At 31.0% G+C, this 14,290-nt stretch overlaps 1 protein-coding gene across 3 annotated transcripts in view; it reads right to left on the bottom strand.

Annotated features, from left to right (window-relative positions):
• Smp_093930.1 overlaps positions 1–14,290 on the bottom strand; it is a gene marked incomplete at both ends in the record, with an annotated part of 59,899 nt that overhangs the window by 26,081 nt on the left and 19,528 nt on the right. Inside the window, 5 exons of one of the 3 annotated variants that reach the window (XM_018788832.1) lie at positions 1,160–1,528; positions 4,132–4,323; positions 4,742–4,900; positions 5,606–5,734; positions 8,822–8,929. In XM_018788832.1, coding sequence (XP_018654338.1) covers positions 1,160–1,528; positions 4,132–4,323; positions 4,742–4,900; positions 5,606–5,734; positions 8,822–8,929 — 957 coding nt within the window. Of the gene's footprint in view, positions 1–1,159; positions 1,529–4,131; positions 4,324–4,741; positions 4,901–5,605; positions 5,735–7,088; positions 7,125–8,818; positions 8,930–14,124; positions 14,197–14,290 lie in introns of those variants that run through there. The other 2 variants (XM_018788833.1, XM_018788834.1) reach the window with 2 other exon arrangements.

Here is a 14,290-nt window from a genome sequence, read left to right as displayed (position 1 = left end):
AAATATATTCAAAAATTCATCGAATAAAAAGAATATGTAGCGAAATCGAAAAACCACGGAATTAACTTCTGTAACACATATCAGTGACTGAATACAAATTAATGATCAAACAGGATGTACTGGGCAATATTTCGATAGTGTAATAAGAAGACGAAGATTATCAGAACTATGTGATATATTAGCGCAATACATTTCGAACAATCTGATAACACATATACTTGTTAAGAACATTTATATATAAAAATAAAAGGTCAACTAGAATGGAAATGGGGGTCAGAGGAGACAAGGATAATAATAATAAAAACAGTGTGAAAACAATTTGAAACCTAATCACTCTGGATAATAAGCATATATTACCAGGGTAGGTTTAAGGTGAGAATAAACTGTTTTTGAATACACAAAGGGGGTTTGAATTTTCGTATGGCTAAGGCTTCAATAAGCTCTTCAATAAGCCTTATTATACGCTCTTTTACAGTTTCTTTAGAATACCACAATAGCCGTGTTAACATCAACTTTATGACCTGTTTCGATTATATGTTCGGCAATAGAGGATGATGGATGTTTACCCTCTACTCTTATTGGCTCATTTGATTCTGTTTGTTTTTGCAACCATTTTGGTGCATGTTCACCCACCCTAATTTTCAGATCACGATTGCTCCTCCCTATGTATGTATGACCATACATATGTGTGATCAAATTTTTTCGAAATACATTTCTCTAATATATCACATAGTTCTGATAATCTTCGTCCTCTTATTACATTATCGAAATTTATCAAAGGGACTAATTGCTTTAAATTGAATATTTACCTTTTAAGGCATTTTTGAAAGGAATATCTAAGATAGGATTGTTCAGTAATTTTTCTCCAGGTTTTAAGCCTGATTTATTTTAAACTTTATAGTCTTTTAGCTTTACTTTTTTCAGATCATCTTTTTTTATTTCGGATTGATATGCCTCTTCTAATTTATCTCATCTATCCAATGTGCAATTCTAACTCACATTTCGACTTGTATTGTCTTTAGAAAAATGTACATTTATTTATCTCAAAATATAAGTCGTTTACACACAGTTGTTTGAACAAGTTTACTTCAGTTAAATTGCTTCATTTGCTTGCTTTATCTGATTCTATTGATAATCGGCTTATTACTTCGCAACTTACCTGGTAGTGCTTACATTCTCCAACACACTGATTTGCATTAGGACCATAACATGTCTGAGCACATTCTGGATGACAGATGGCACATGTTTTTGAAGGGATTACGGATGCAATGATTGCTTGCTCATCCATTTCTGCCATGTCACTTTTAGTTAAGGGTAAAGTTCGACAAACAGGATTATTAGTGGTCTTTCCTAGAATTGAATGATTGAAAGGTGTTGGAAGTTCATAAAAACCAGGATGATCTGTACACCGAGACACGCAATATTCACCAGCCTTTAAACCACAACAATGAGCACACATGTTAGCATCAGCACCCCAACAACCAAGCTCTGGTAAACATTCACTGTGGCAAACATGACCACGTTTAGCTACAAGAAAATGAACAGAATGTACAGGTTAATAAAAAGTGGATGACTAATCAGACATAAGCTTTGGATTTCCCTCCCTCCTCTTTAAGCTGGAAATTTGTGACACGGTTCGAATTGCAACGATATGCTTTGATAGCAGCTGTTAATGGCTTTTGTGAGTGGCTTTGATAAGTGGTTTAAGGGGATCGATCAGCTGAATATGCTGTAGACTAAACTGAACATTCAGAATCTTTAGGTAAATATTCCAGAGCTGAGGCTGATTAGTTTTTTGAAATTATCATATCCTGTGTTGTTTCATCTCAGCGAAGTTCACACGTCGGACAGGTTCTCACTTCGTTTCTTATTAAACTTATCCAGTAGCTCATTAAAACCAACTACATGGTTGCAATCGTCTCAATGGTGGATCTCTAAAACGTCCTGATTATATAAATTAATATAATGAATCCATGTGTCTAGTATGTGTTTGATGCTAAAATCTATCGAATTTGTTATTGGACGGAACAATTTCATGTTTGGGTTTAAACAAAAATTTTGTCAATACCATGTTTAGTTTTACTTATTAGGTGAAAGACAGAAAAGATTATAATTGAATGTCTTATCTATCAGCTGCTCAATCAACATTACCATTAAACAATTTTAAGAGTACTTCTCGGAGTACTTTTTGATTTATAATGAACAATCTCTGACTGATCTAGACCAAAATATAATTTACAATTGAACGTGGTCGACAGAAAGCACTTTTCATAAGTTCATGAAATCGTCTAGCTTAAAAAAGTTGAGGTTTATTTACTGACGAACAAGTATGTGAGCTCTATCAGGGATAGGAGATCTATAATACGCAACGACTAATACGATTTCTATGGGATTATAATCACTAAGTCATATACTTAGCCACTATTCAACGAATAAAATGACTAACACTTCACATCATAAATGTCTATTTTGTCTCAACATAAACAACTTTCAAATCGGTAATTTAGGATATCATTGATAATCGTTGCATAAATACGTAATTTAAAGTAAATTGACATGTCCCGTTATGAGCATATATTCTGGTCGAACGTAACAGTATAATTTTCTAAAGATTATGTACACGTGATGTAAATATTGAGATTTTTACAGTTGATGTTGTATGTAAATTGGCTGACTTTTTGGGACAGAGTCGGATGTTAATCTTGCTTTAACGAAGGTGAATTCATCTTCAAGGCGTACACTGGGTGATAAGTCCGATGTAATCCAACAAAATCTCACAGAAAAATTAAGCTATATATTGTTGTTAGACATCTGAATGCAGAATACATACTTAAGAAAATGACAATCGATCGATTTCATGATGAGATATGTTGAAATGTATTTGCCTATCACAACTTCACAAGTACTCTTAGTTAGCTGTAGATCTGTTTGTTATGCTATGCTCGTCCTACCTTACAAATAATATTGAATAAATCTATTTATTATTAGTACCTAAGTAATTAAGTACGATTCCCGTTTTAGTAACAAGATACATATAGTTCATTAGAACACAATTTGTGATAAAAATCAGAATTTAGTGTGTCCTATCCACTTCATGTTTTTGATGGCAAATAATAAGTTGCAAATGAAACAGTAGGTACTCAGTGAGTGTTAAGGATTCATGTCGTTTAGTTTAAAACAATTATCATAAGTGAGCTAATGGGATAATATATACTCAACTGCGCATCTATGACAAATTATTTTTCGTTTCCGTATATTGATAATTTTCTTTACGAAGGCGTGGAATTCGAATTCGTTCTCAAAACATCTTTGTTAAAGAAGCGATCGCTTTTATTCTACACGTTTGTAGCTACATTTCCTTTTTTTCGGTGTTACAAATTACTAATAAAGAAGATGAATGTTTGTTGACATGCGGAATATCCATGGCGTATATAGTCATGAACTTGATAAATAGTTATCGTCATATATCACTGATGGTAAGTTTTGGTGACAAAGTATCTGACATAAACATCATCTTTTTCAAACACATTTTTCGTTTAGATGCATACGGGGTTTTCAAATGATTAGGCTCAATAAAGATTATATAATTCCTTGAAAAACTCAAAGTTGGTTTTAACTGCAGATATGTAATTTCTCAATCAACTAATGATAAAAAACTAATAATGTTTTTCGGTGAGTTATATCGTGACTAACCAACAGCTTTTTCCATAAAATTAAACGTTTTCTCATAGCTAGTGATAAATATTTTCTCGGAGGCGCTTGAATGCTATTTAACGGCACTTTCTTACAAAATATGGATGAGGTCTGTTTGACAGTACCTCAGGATGTGACTTTCACAACTGCAATACATTAAGGCTCCATCATGGTCTGTATCGTTAGGCTGGAGCAAAATAAGCATATATTATTGTACCATATATATTTATGTACCGCAAGTCAACCTTAATCAAATATTTCCTCAGTTTCTTTTATTATTTTCAAATGTCTTTAGACAAATAATATTTCACTATTACATATGTAAGACGAGTCGGTTCATAAACTAGATTATCGGAATGTTTTCAGAAAATCAATAAAATCATGCTTTAACTAATCTAAAGCAATTTTGAATGATCTTATATAAAATATGAACATACCACAAAGTTCTTCATCTTGTACATCTATCATACGCACAGGTAGCATTTTTGTTAACGCACTAATATAACATAATTTTGGCATATTCTTCAAATATACATAACCTCCAATATTAGTAAGTGATTTGAAACCAAATGACTCGATATTTTCTCCATTCATTATTGTAATCACTGCTCCTGGAGATTGACTTTTCACTGAAAATATTTAGAAGTATGTTATACTTGTAATCTGTGAAAATAATGGTTACTTTTATTGTTGAGTTGTTTACTTATGTAAGTGTAGGTGAACGTTTCTGTCATAATTATTAGATACGATAATAGCACTGATCAACACATGTTAGAGGTATTTTTGGCCTAGTTCCCACATATCAGGAACCCGTTGTATGTGAACAACATAAATATTACTGGAATTTTGTAGTTTAAACCCTTTGCAAGGGTTAATGTGTTACAATTCTATATTGTTAAACGTCAGAAAAGATGCTCTAAAGAATTATTTGTTCTAAAAACTTATCTAAAGTATTCTGTTAACCACACATCCTTCAAACAGCCATAAGTATGCATTTTGTTTCCCACGAACTTATAAATATATTTTTGCAATATAACTTCAACATACCTTCTAAAACAACTGATTCTAGATTTTCTAGAAATGTTAAATTTTTCAATTCTTCGGGAGCTTCACGTAAATCAAAATAGATGTACCCAACAATTGATTTCAGGTGCAATAAATTGTAGAGTTCATTGACATTTTGTATTGGATCTGGAAACAGTGAACTGTGAACAAGAAAACAAAAAAATCGATAATTAATAACAAGAAATATTCCAAATAATGAATGGAAAGTAACAGATATATTATTTAATTATAATGAAGCAAACAAAATAAAATCCTAAATTTAAGTCCAATTTCCCTCTTTTTCTGCTTTCACAACACACCATAAACTCACTTTTAAAAGTTTGTTAATTTAGTTTGAAAGCTGCCATGTAGCTAAGAAAACACTGTGGTAACCAAGCATATCAGACAGCTTAGATCATTGTACAAACATTGTAATTTGATATTTAGAAAATAACGGTCAAATTTGTTTTCAATAGATCTATGCCTTAATACTGAAGCAAGTATATAATCAAACTACCGTCAAGGAAGTTTGCTATCATATATTGTATTCTGGTTATATAGAACGCTAAAGTACTTGATTTCGGTTTTCTAGAAGTTTCACATTGGATACCATCACTTATTACGATATCCAAATAAGTTGTCCATATCGAAGCTTTTCAAATGAGTGTATAACCAGTTGGTTTTTTAAGCTGTTCTAAGTACAGTTTGTTCTTTTATTTGTTATGTTACACCTAACAACTCATTCGTTTCGTAAGACAACAGACAGTGTAAACTTTGAAAAGTTAATTAAGTATTGATTAGACAATCTTAGGAATACAACCAAACATTCTTTCATCGTGATTTAAACAAAACTAACAGAAACTCACCTTTTTTGAAAGGATTCTTTACTTATATACAGACCACCAGTATAATAAACACATGATTTAAATTTCCGAAGTGAACTTGATTGTAAGATATTCAAACTTCCATTTACAAAGATTGTTTCTTCTTTACAATCTGAGGTACAAATTAAGAGAAAACTGACAGAAATCTTTCATCTTTGCAATAAGGCAATTGTTTAACAACAAGACATACTTTAAAATAGATTTCTGGTTTCGAAAGAACAGTAACTTCATGTTGACTGCCTGAAACGTTGTGGTGAATCTAAGGATCATTCCTATCTGCATTTCCGTCAAAGAAACACCGAGGAGCAAAGATTATTGGAAATGGGCGAGTAAAGAAGATTAATCAGTTCAGAATATTGTTTAATCGTTACAACAGCCCATCAACTTAAAGTTTTAATGTTCAAAACCACTTAAATTATGTTTTCTGAAGACCAAAATTCCTGTATAATAAAATAATATTTTTGATGAAAATCAGTCCATTTGAAGCCCGCATTAGCAGTCATTGTTAAAGAATACCAAGATTAAATTCTCAGCCAGTGCGATACCTCGCGCAATTGATGCTTAATGCCAAACAATCTGAAGTAACAGTTTTCGTAGTATACTGTTGTCGTTTATAGTATTTCTTAATAAATTACACGAATCAGTAATGTAGAACATTTGCTTCCTCTCACATTGTGTGTAGCAAAGTTGGATGTAATTTTAACCAGCACAAAGAATTGAGTAATGTATGTTTATGCGTACAATTAAGTCCTGAATGTGAAATCCCAGTGAAAGGATAGCTAATTTACTTCGTATTAAGCCCCAAGTTAAACGTTCACGCAGCCAACTTCAGTACTAATTCTTAACCTAACTGATAGACTGAAAAACAAAATAATCATTACTGTTTAATTACTGTACTTATGATCCTTTAAATAAAGAATTTGTAAAGAGATTGTTTCGATTTCCTCCATCATTAGTAAAAAACAAAACTTGGAACTTACCAGTTTGTAAAACAAATGTTTGGGACTTGTTATTTTACAAAAAGTCTTACAAGAGAGTAATTCAGTTATTTGTATTGATATTTAGTTAGACATTTTTTTAGCAAGATATGAGTCTAAAAAATCAATATAGATATCAAAGACCTCATTATCTTTATTCTAAATACTTTTAATTGGAATATCAACCCTGACCTGATTGTAAAGTCTCCATGATACAGCTTTATCCTCAAATTTACATGTCCCTCCCCGTGATAAGAGGATATAAATTAAATAATTAACCAAAGGATTAGTGAAATATAATTTCCTCATTGTATAAAATATCATTACAATACCTTGGTATTTCCGTTACCACTGAGTTTCATAGTCAAAAGCTGTGATAGAATAAGCTAAACCTTGCAAGACTCTTTCAGACAGTATGTTCCAGTTCATTTTTGAACGGCTTCGGCATTCTAGTTAGCATAATATTTGTTTCATCACACAATGAACGTTTTCAAATTACATTATCCACCCGACATGTGGACATGTTTCCTTCAAACAGGAAAGAAAGTATAGGGACTGTCTAAGGAAGTAAACTGATCATAAACATTTAAGAAATGTAACTAACTGTTGATTTTCAAAGGTTTAGAAACTGTAGAAGAAAGGTGTATGATTGAGTAAACAAACAGAAAGATAGACACTTTATCGATTTGAAAGCTATTCGTTTTTTAAATTTGACGCTTCAAATGTAAGACCATTGTTTATGTTTTACAAAAAACATTTAGATGAATTTAAGTGTCTCATATACCTCAAACTAAGCAAAGTTGTCAAAACTAGTCTCATTTCATGCTTATTTTCCTATGTCAAACAGAATGTTCTTTACCAAAAATTAAGCCTAAATCTGATTCAGTTTGTTTTACATCATAGTTGAACAGAGTACACTCTTAAAAAGGCTTAAGAGGATAAAATATATATGTTTAACACCATCTCAGTTCCAATGTGTATCCCCAGGTAATAGTGTTTGATTGTTGCTTGGAAGCATAAGGCCAGTAAATCAAAACGTGGCCGGAAATTGTAAATACAATCCTAAAAGTAAGAACAAGTGACCGTAATTACTAAGTAGAAGAGTCGTGACTCTGAAATCCAACTAATATGTTCTATAGAATCTACATTCTTCGTACTTTTATCTTATTTCACCTTAATGTTTTTTGAATTCCAAACAGAGCAAGCACAAACTAACCCTTTATCAGCTTGTCATAACTTAGTAATAACTGAACCAAAAAATATGGTTTCCAGATAAGGTGTAAATTCATTTTTTCAATGTAGCTAAACCTTTAAACTTCAACAGAGTTTGGAAGAAACAATTGAAAACTCAACTGGAAGTGAGGCTAGAACAAAATCATTCAAATATTCATGGTGGTTATAAATTATTACTGCCATCGCAAACACTTTAATCCGGATACATTTAGAAACATTTCATTTTTACCCTTCTGTTACGCTTTTCTTCAGTTTTACTTTGCTTTCATAAAATAAAATAATAACATTCAGTTTATTTTCAAGACTGGTGTATTCTAAATTCATCTAGCCTGTGGAAAGCTGAGCTGTCGCACAGCAAACTTGAAACTCGAACAAACTGTTTTCCGTCTGCTTATGATCTGTTGAAATGAAGTGTTAATTCTGAAGCTTCGTTTTGATGATGTTATTAATGCATTGCAACTGTCGTGACAATAAATATCGAATTACTTATTGTTTATCAATCTGTACGTTATCTGTCTCAACATCATAAAGTATTGGTTATTGAGAAGTGATAGTGAATCCATTCATCTACTGGTAAATTCACATATTAAAAAAACGAGTTGATCGTTCCAATTGTAAATCGTTGTCTGTATTTATTGAAAACAGTGCGGTATCAAAGTTGCTTCGATATGTTATACAATACATACACAAAGTCAAGAGCATTGAAAAGTAAGCAAATGACTCTTACATGTCAGAGAAATAGATTTTTCATGATTGTCAATACTCCAGTTTTTAAACTCGAAACAAACGATGGAAATGTAAGTTTTGGTATGTTCTTAAGTAATTCTTGGAAAAGTCATGAAACTTTTACCAAAAATTTTAGAAAATGAAGATATATACATTCCACGAATCCCTTCAGTTTTGATTTGCATGAAATTACAAATTTTCCAATTAGTATCATAGGTAAATGTTTATAAAATTGTACGTAAAACGCTTAGCATGAAACTTACGTTCAGGACATCCAGACTTTGGACAGTCCTTGCACGTTCCATTAACAGGAATTTGGGTATTCAAGTCACATTCAATGACGCAGTAACTGTCTGATTTCAGAAATGGTGCTACACAAAGTCAATAAAAATTAGAGTTATGTTACAAGTGAGGAATATTACAGTAAAACAAATCCTACAGGGTTACCACCAAAATATGAAGTGAGTACTGGATTCAAAGCCTATCAAAATTATGTCTTTAGAGGAACAGGACATTAATTCTTTATCAGTTTGTAATTGACTATTAGTTAAAATGTTCTTTCCATTTTAAACAAATACAAGTACTTTCACTAACATAGTTCCAAAAATCTGAATAATTTAACATTTACCTTTCAAAAATTTACAGCCTCTGAGGTCTTGTTTAATAAAGAGGCAATCAGATTTCAATGATAATTTCTCTTAATATATCAAAATGGTATTGAAAAATAAAACGCGGATTCCAATATTTACATGAGTTACATAATTAGTGCCAGTGCAGTTATACATTACATCGAAACTCAAAATCTTTATATAGAAAAAATGATCCACATCGAGAAAAAAAGTAACTGAGATAGACTTGGTGGAGGATTTAATTGCACGTATGAAGATGATGAACTAGTTTGCAAAAGTATGGTTAGTGGCACCAATCTACCCAGAATTAAGTTATGGTGTACCAGACACTCCAAAATTTATAAGTGAGTTTTGAACAGTTATGTCTCAGGATCAGAGGTTGAGTTTCACTGTTTTTAGAACGAATAAATAAAACTAAGATTCGAGAGCAATTAGTAACTATTGGCAATTAATGCTGGTGAAATCTAAACCAATTCTAGATTCCTGGGAGCGGGTAGACATCACTGATGCATCACTCATAGTTAGTTACAGAGGGAATATGATATGCTGATAATTAAAGATTTATAAGTTTCTGAATTTATGAATAATTGGAGTGTGTCTTCTCCAGAAAAATTAAATCTTCATGATTATTTAGGAAAAGTGACATCAGAACCTCAAGTTTTATTCTCATTTTCTAGATTAAATATGAAATCAAGCAAAAGTTTATGTTTTTGTTAGGTTTACTTATCAACAAAAAAACCGTTTATTTCTAGTTTGATTGGTTTAATTTATCTACAATTTGTGCATCAAGTAACTAAGTAATAATGGAAGCCGTTCAATATTGTAGCACATATCATAGTCAATGGGATCTCTAATGTTGTGTAACTTTTACAAAAATGCGTAAACAACTAGTCTTGAAAAAGGGTGAGCCATCAAAGTTAACACACAAAACAGTATAAATTCAAACATCTTTCAGTGAATAAACAGATGTATTTAAATATGATAGTGTACTTCAAGTAAAGAAAATACCTTAAGAATAATTGAACAAACTAGTAATACTTAAAATATAGTCATCATTAAAATGTTATTGAGCATAAAACATCACTGAAAACGGTTAAATGCCAAGCTAAATAATGTGAATATACAGAGAATTGCCCCCCCCCCAAGGTTATCGGAAAGCAATATAAATTAATGCTGACAAAACCAAAAAGTGAATCAAAGGTTTACTAACACTTATTCATACATACGTCTACAGAATAGAATCTATGGATTTCTTACTTGTGAGATAAATAATAAAACTTAATTTGCATTTCAACTGAGCATACTGAACAATATATTTTTCAAGGCAGAATAAATACCTTGCATTGAATTTTCATCCCCATCATAATTTTACTGGTTCATAGAGTGATCACTATGAGTTGTTTGATTAAACTAATTAATACTAAACTATTTTCACAGTGTTCAGAGGTAGGATGATCTATCTAACTTGCCCTTGTAATAAATAATAGTTTTGACATCGTAAATAAATAACAAAATGAGACAGTAAATGCAGTGAAAAGCAAATAAATAAATGAACGAATAAATAATCCGTTTTTAATATGTTTACGAACCAATTTTTTTCAGTCAACAGAGACAGTTATTTGTTCAGTGGATAACGATTTACCTAATGATAATTAATTAGCATATAAAGCAGGAAAAATAGGCCATTGATTCATTTTAGAAATTTTGTTTACAGAAATGAAATTATTTTCTATTGATAAGATGAATTCAGATTAACTTCACTTAAACTCAATGCATAATTTGTTGGTTGAAATACAGTGTCTGTGAGTGGCAGTTTCAATAATGTGACTAAATATATTATACGGGACAACAGTATTGTTGTTGAGTTCCTCGAGCAATAAAATATCATTCAGAGACATTCCTCTCATTGAATTGTAGCATACAAAGTTCACTGTAGTAATGCATTTGTGGCAGTCTAGTCATGGTATCGTAAATTAAGTTATATAGACTATATGATCAAGATGAACAATGAAGATGCATTATGAAACATACGTCACCACCGAAATAACAAGTTAACATAAATACTATATATTCACTCAACATGAGAAGACATCTTGATCTAACTACAAGGATAAATGAAAACTGTGAAATTAATGTGATGATCTGCAAATTGACGTTTTTCATATAAAACTGAGAAATCACTTTATTGAAGAAACTGTCGCAATTAAGTAAGTTAGCACGAGCAATATACAAAAAAAAGAAATTAAATTCGAAGACTGAAGTTGTATGAATAAATATTATGATATAGTTAAGTAATGGTTAGTCGGTTATTATTCTGAATAGCTCATTGAGCGCAAACTGAAATATCATTCAAGTGATAGTATTAAAACTCAAAGTAGAATGATGGCTAGTTCATTGTATTTGATTTATACATATTACCTATTATATTTCAAAAGATAATATTAGATTAATTCTTTTCATCGTAGAATCAAATAACAATTAGATTCAAATGAAACTGACAGGATTTGTTTTTCTCAACAATATATTTTGCTATGAATAAAACGATAATAATACTCTTTAGAAGCTGCCATTTATAACAATGTTTGTCAATGATAGAACAAATAGCAAAATAGATACCAACCGCTTTCACGTTACCCGCTTTTAATTTCTCATCGACACAAATAAGACAGGCGTATAAATGTTTTTACAAGAATAAGAATATAATAATTTGTGATATGTCTGCTCAAAAAGCGCATGATTTATGTTGGTTTATAACTGATTGGTTTTATTTGATTCTGCTAGACCTGATAACTCAGGCGAAACGTTATGTTATTAGTAATGTATACTAGAAAATGAATAATCTAGGGCATTTTTTGAGAGGCATCATCATAATTCAATAATTAAAGCTGTTCTGCCATGTCTGTCAATTCTTCAGCTGTATACATGTATGAATTAACCTGTGAGTTTCACATCCGGAACTGTGACCATTTAACAGCGTTTCTAGAGAATTGGCATTGAGTGTGTTACCGTGCCTTTTTAAGTTCATTTATTAGAATCTCATTATCGTTTTTAGAAACTATCCAGCCACCGTAGGTAAAAAAACATTTGGTCGAAATAGTTTGAACAGATGTGTTTTGAGATATTTTGCTTGGGAATAAATCATTCAGTTGATATGAAGCTCAACTAACAGTAGAGTTTATTCGCATATCTTAATGTTAGTGTGTGATCTGATTAATTATTTCCATGTGTAGTAAAAATTAAATGCAATTCCTACAGTCTATGTAGATGTTTTATTAGCTAATGTGAAAAACAATTTTCGCTCATTGTATAATTGAAAAGCTTTACTCTATCTACAGCTGATTAGTTGATAAGTAGTTACGAATGGAATGCTTAGAAATACTAGGGACATTGTTTACATGTGACAGACAGTAACACTATTGTGAGAATGATGCTCATGTACACTTAGTTGTTGAAAATTTACAGCAAATTTTATCCAAAAAACATTGTTCGAAATGAGTAGATTTGATAAATTAATTACTCTTTCTTGTTTTCTGTGAGAAAAAAGGATTTTCAACATGTGTTTCATCACAACTCTGTCACCAAAGTAAACTAACAGAACCTTTTTCAATTATTGTAATAAATGATTTGAAAGCAACCTAGATTCATTCAAAAAACGAGACACGCTTAAATGCTCTTCTCAGAATATGATTACCAGTTTTTAATTAGGTCATCAGTAACATGTGAATTAAACTCTGTTGTTGCTTAGTCAATGCCGGTCATCACCATTATCATCATTCCCAAGCATCACATATTAAAGATCCTTAAATGTTATTTTTGATAATGTTTTATACACGTTACTAAAATAACTGTTGTATCTCTCTCCTGTTTTAGACATTTATCTCTTGTGATAGCATGCATCGAGAGCCAAACTCCTTAACTATCTTACGCTTCAACAGTTTGCTTACATTTTACTTTAGTCTTCAGTCTACCTTCTGTTAATAGTATTAATTTAGCTACCACCGCGTCGACTGACGATCTTATCTTGATGACTTTTCACATGATCGGATAATCCCTTTTTATCGATCTGTTCATTCCATATGTATCCAAAATCACTTATCTGTCTGTATTAGTGATATCTTAGAACTGAATGTATTTTATGAGCAGTATATCATATAAAATTCTATTCCGCATGTTTTGCTTGTAAAATATGAACTGTATGTTTTCGGATATTGTGTATAAGTTATGCCATATTGTTATTACAAGGAATGTTTATTTGTTCAGGTTGTAAGCAGCTGTTCAGAAATCATTGAAATAAAGTGTATTTAAGAAAACAGGATTGCATTCATTTTTCGACAAACAATTTTGGTAATTCTTTATTATTCATATTCATAAAAAATAGATTAACCTCAGTCGAATAAAACATTTAACAGAAATAGCTTTTTCTTTACATTGTTAATTTTATGAAGCAATTCAACTAGCTGATATATATCAATGGGATTTGACCTACTCGGATATTCATGATTTCAAAATGTAACCTAAATAAACTGTAGGTTTTGGACTTGCACTTCTTTCTTTCTATATATATATATATATATGTGCACTAACTCACCTAAGACAAAGATAAAGTTTGTCAGTAATCTATGCACAAAAAAGATAATCAGCAAAGATATGTGTGGCATTTTGTGCAGACCTGTTATATATAATAATATAAATATATTCACACAGATCAATTTCCATAGACAACATACATGCGAATCATGTGAACATTAATGAAATAACAGAAAGTGAATAATCTAATAGGATAAAAGGACTTCAAACTCCTATTGGTTCACTATTCCACATAATTTATACGTCAAATGATATTTAATGAAAGGGTATAAGGAAATAACTAATCGATTAGATATACAAAGTATCAAAATATAGTGTAAACATAATTATAATTATATAATTATAAGGAATTCAATGAAGAAATAATGAATAAAATACTAAGATTGAAAATTGGATCAATACTTGTTTTCTTAGACGTTTTACACCTGAAATGAAACACAGTGATTGTGTGAGAGCTAGAAAATGATTGTGAACTCTAGAGTGAAATAGGTTGTGTTACTATGCACATGCAATGAAC

The sequence above is a fragment of the Schistosoma mansoni genome, chromosome W, assembly GCF_000237925.1.
Source record: "Schistosoma mansoni strain Puerto Rico chromosome W, complete genome".
NCBI classification, from domain to species: Eukaryota; Metazoa; Platyhelminthes; class Trematoda; order Strigeidida; family Schistosomatidae; genus Schistosoma; species Schistosoma mansoni.
The sequence above is the reverse complement of the archived record's forward strand: the minus strand, read 5'-3'. Positions and strand labels throughout refer to the sequence as shown.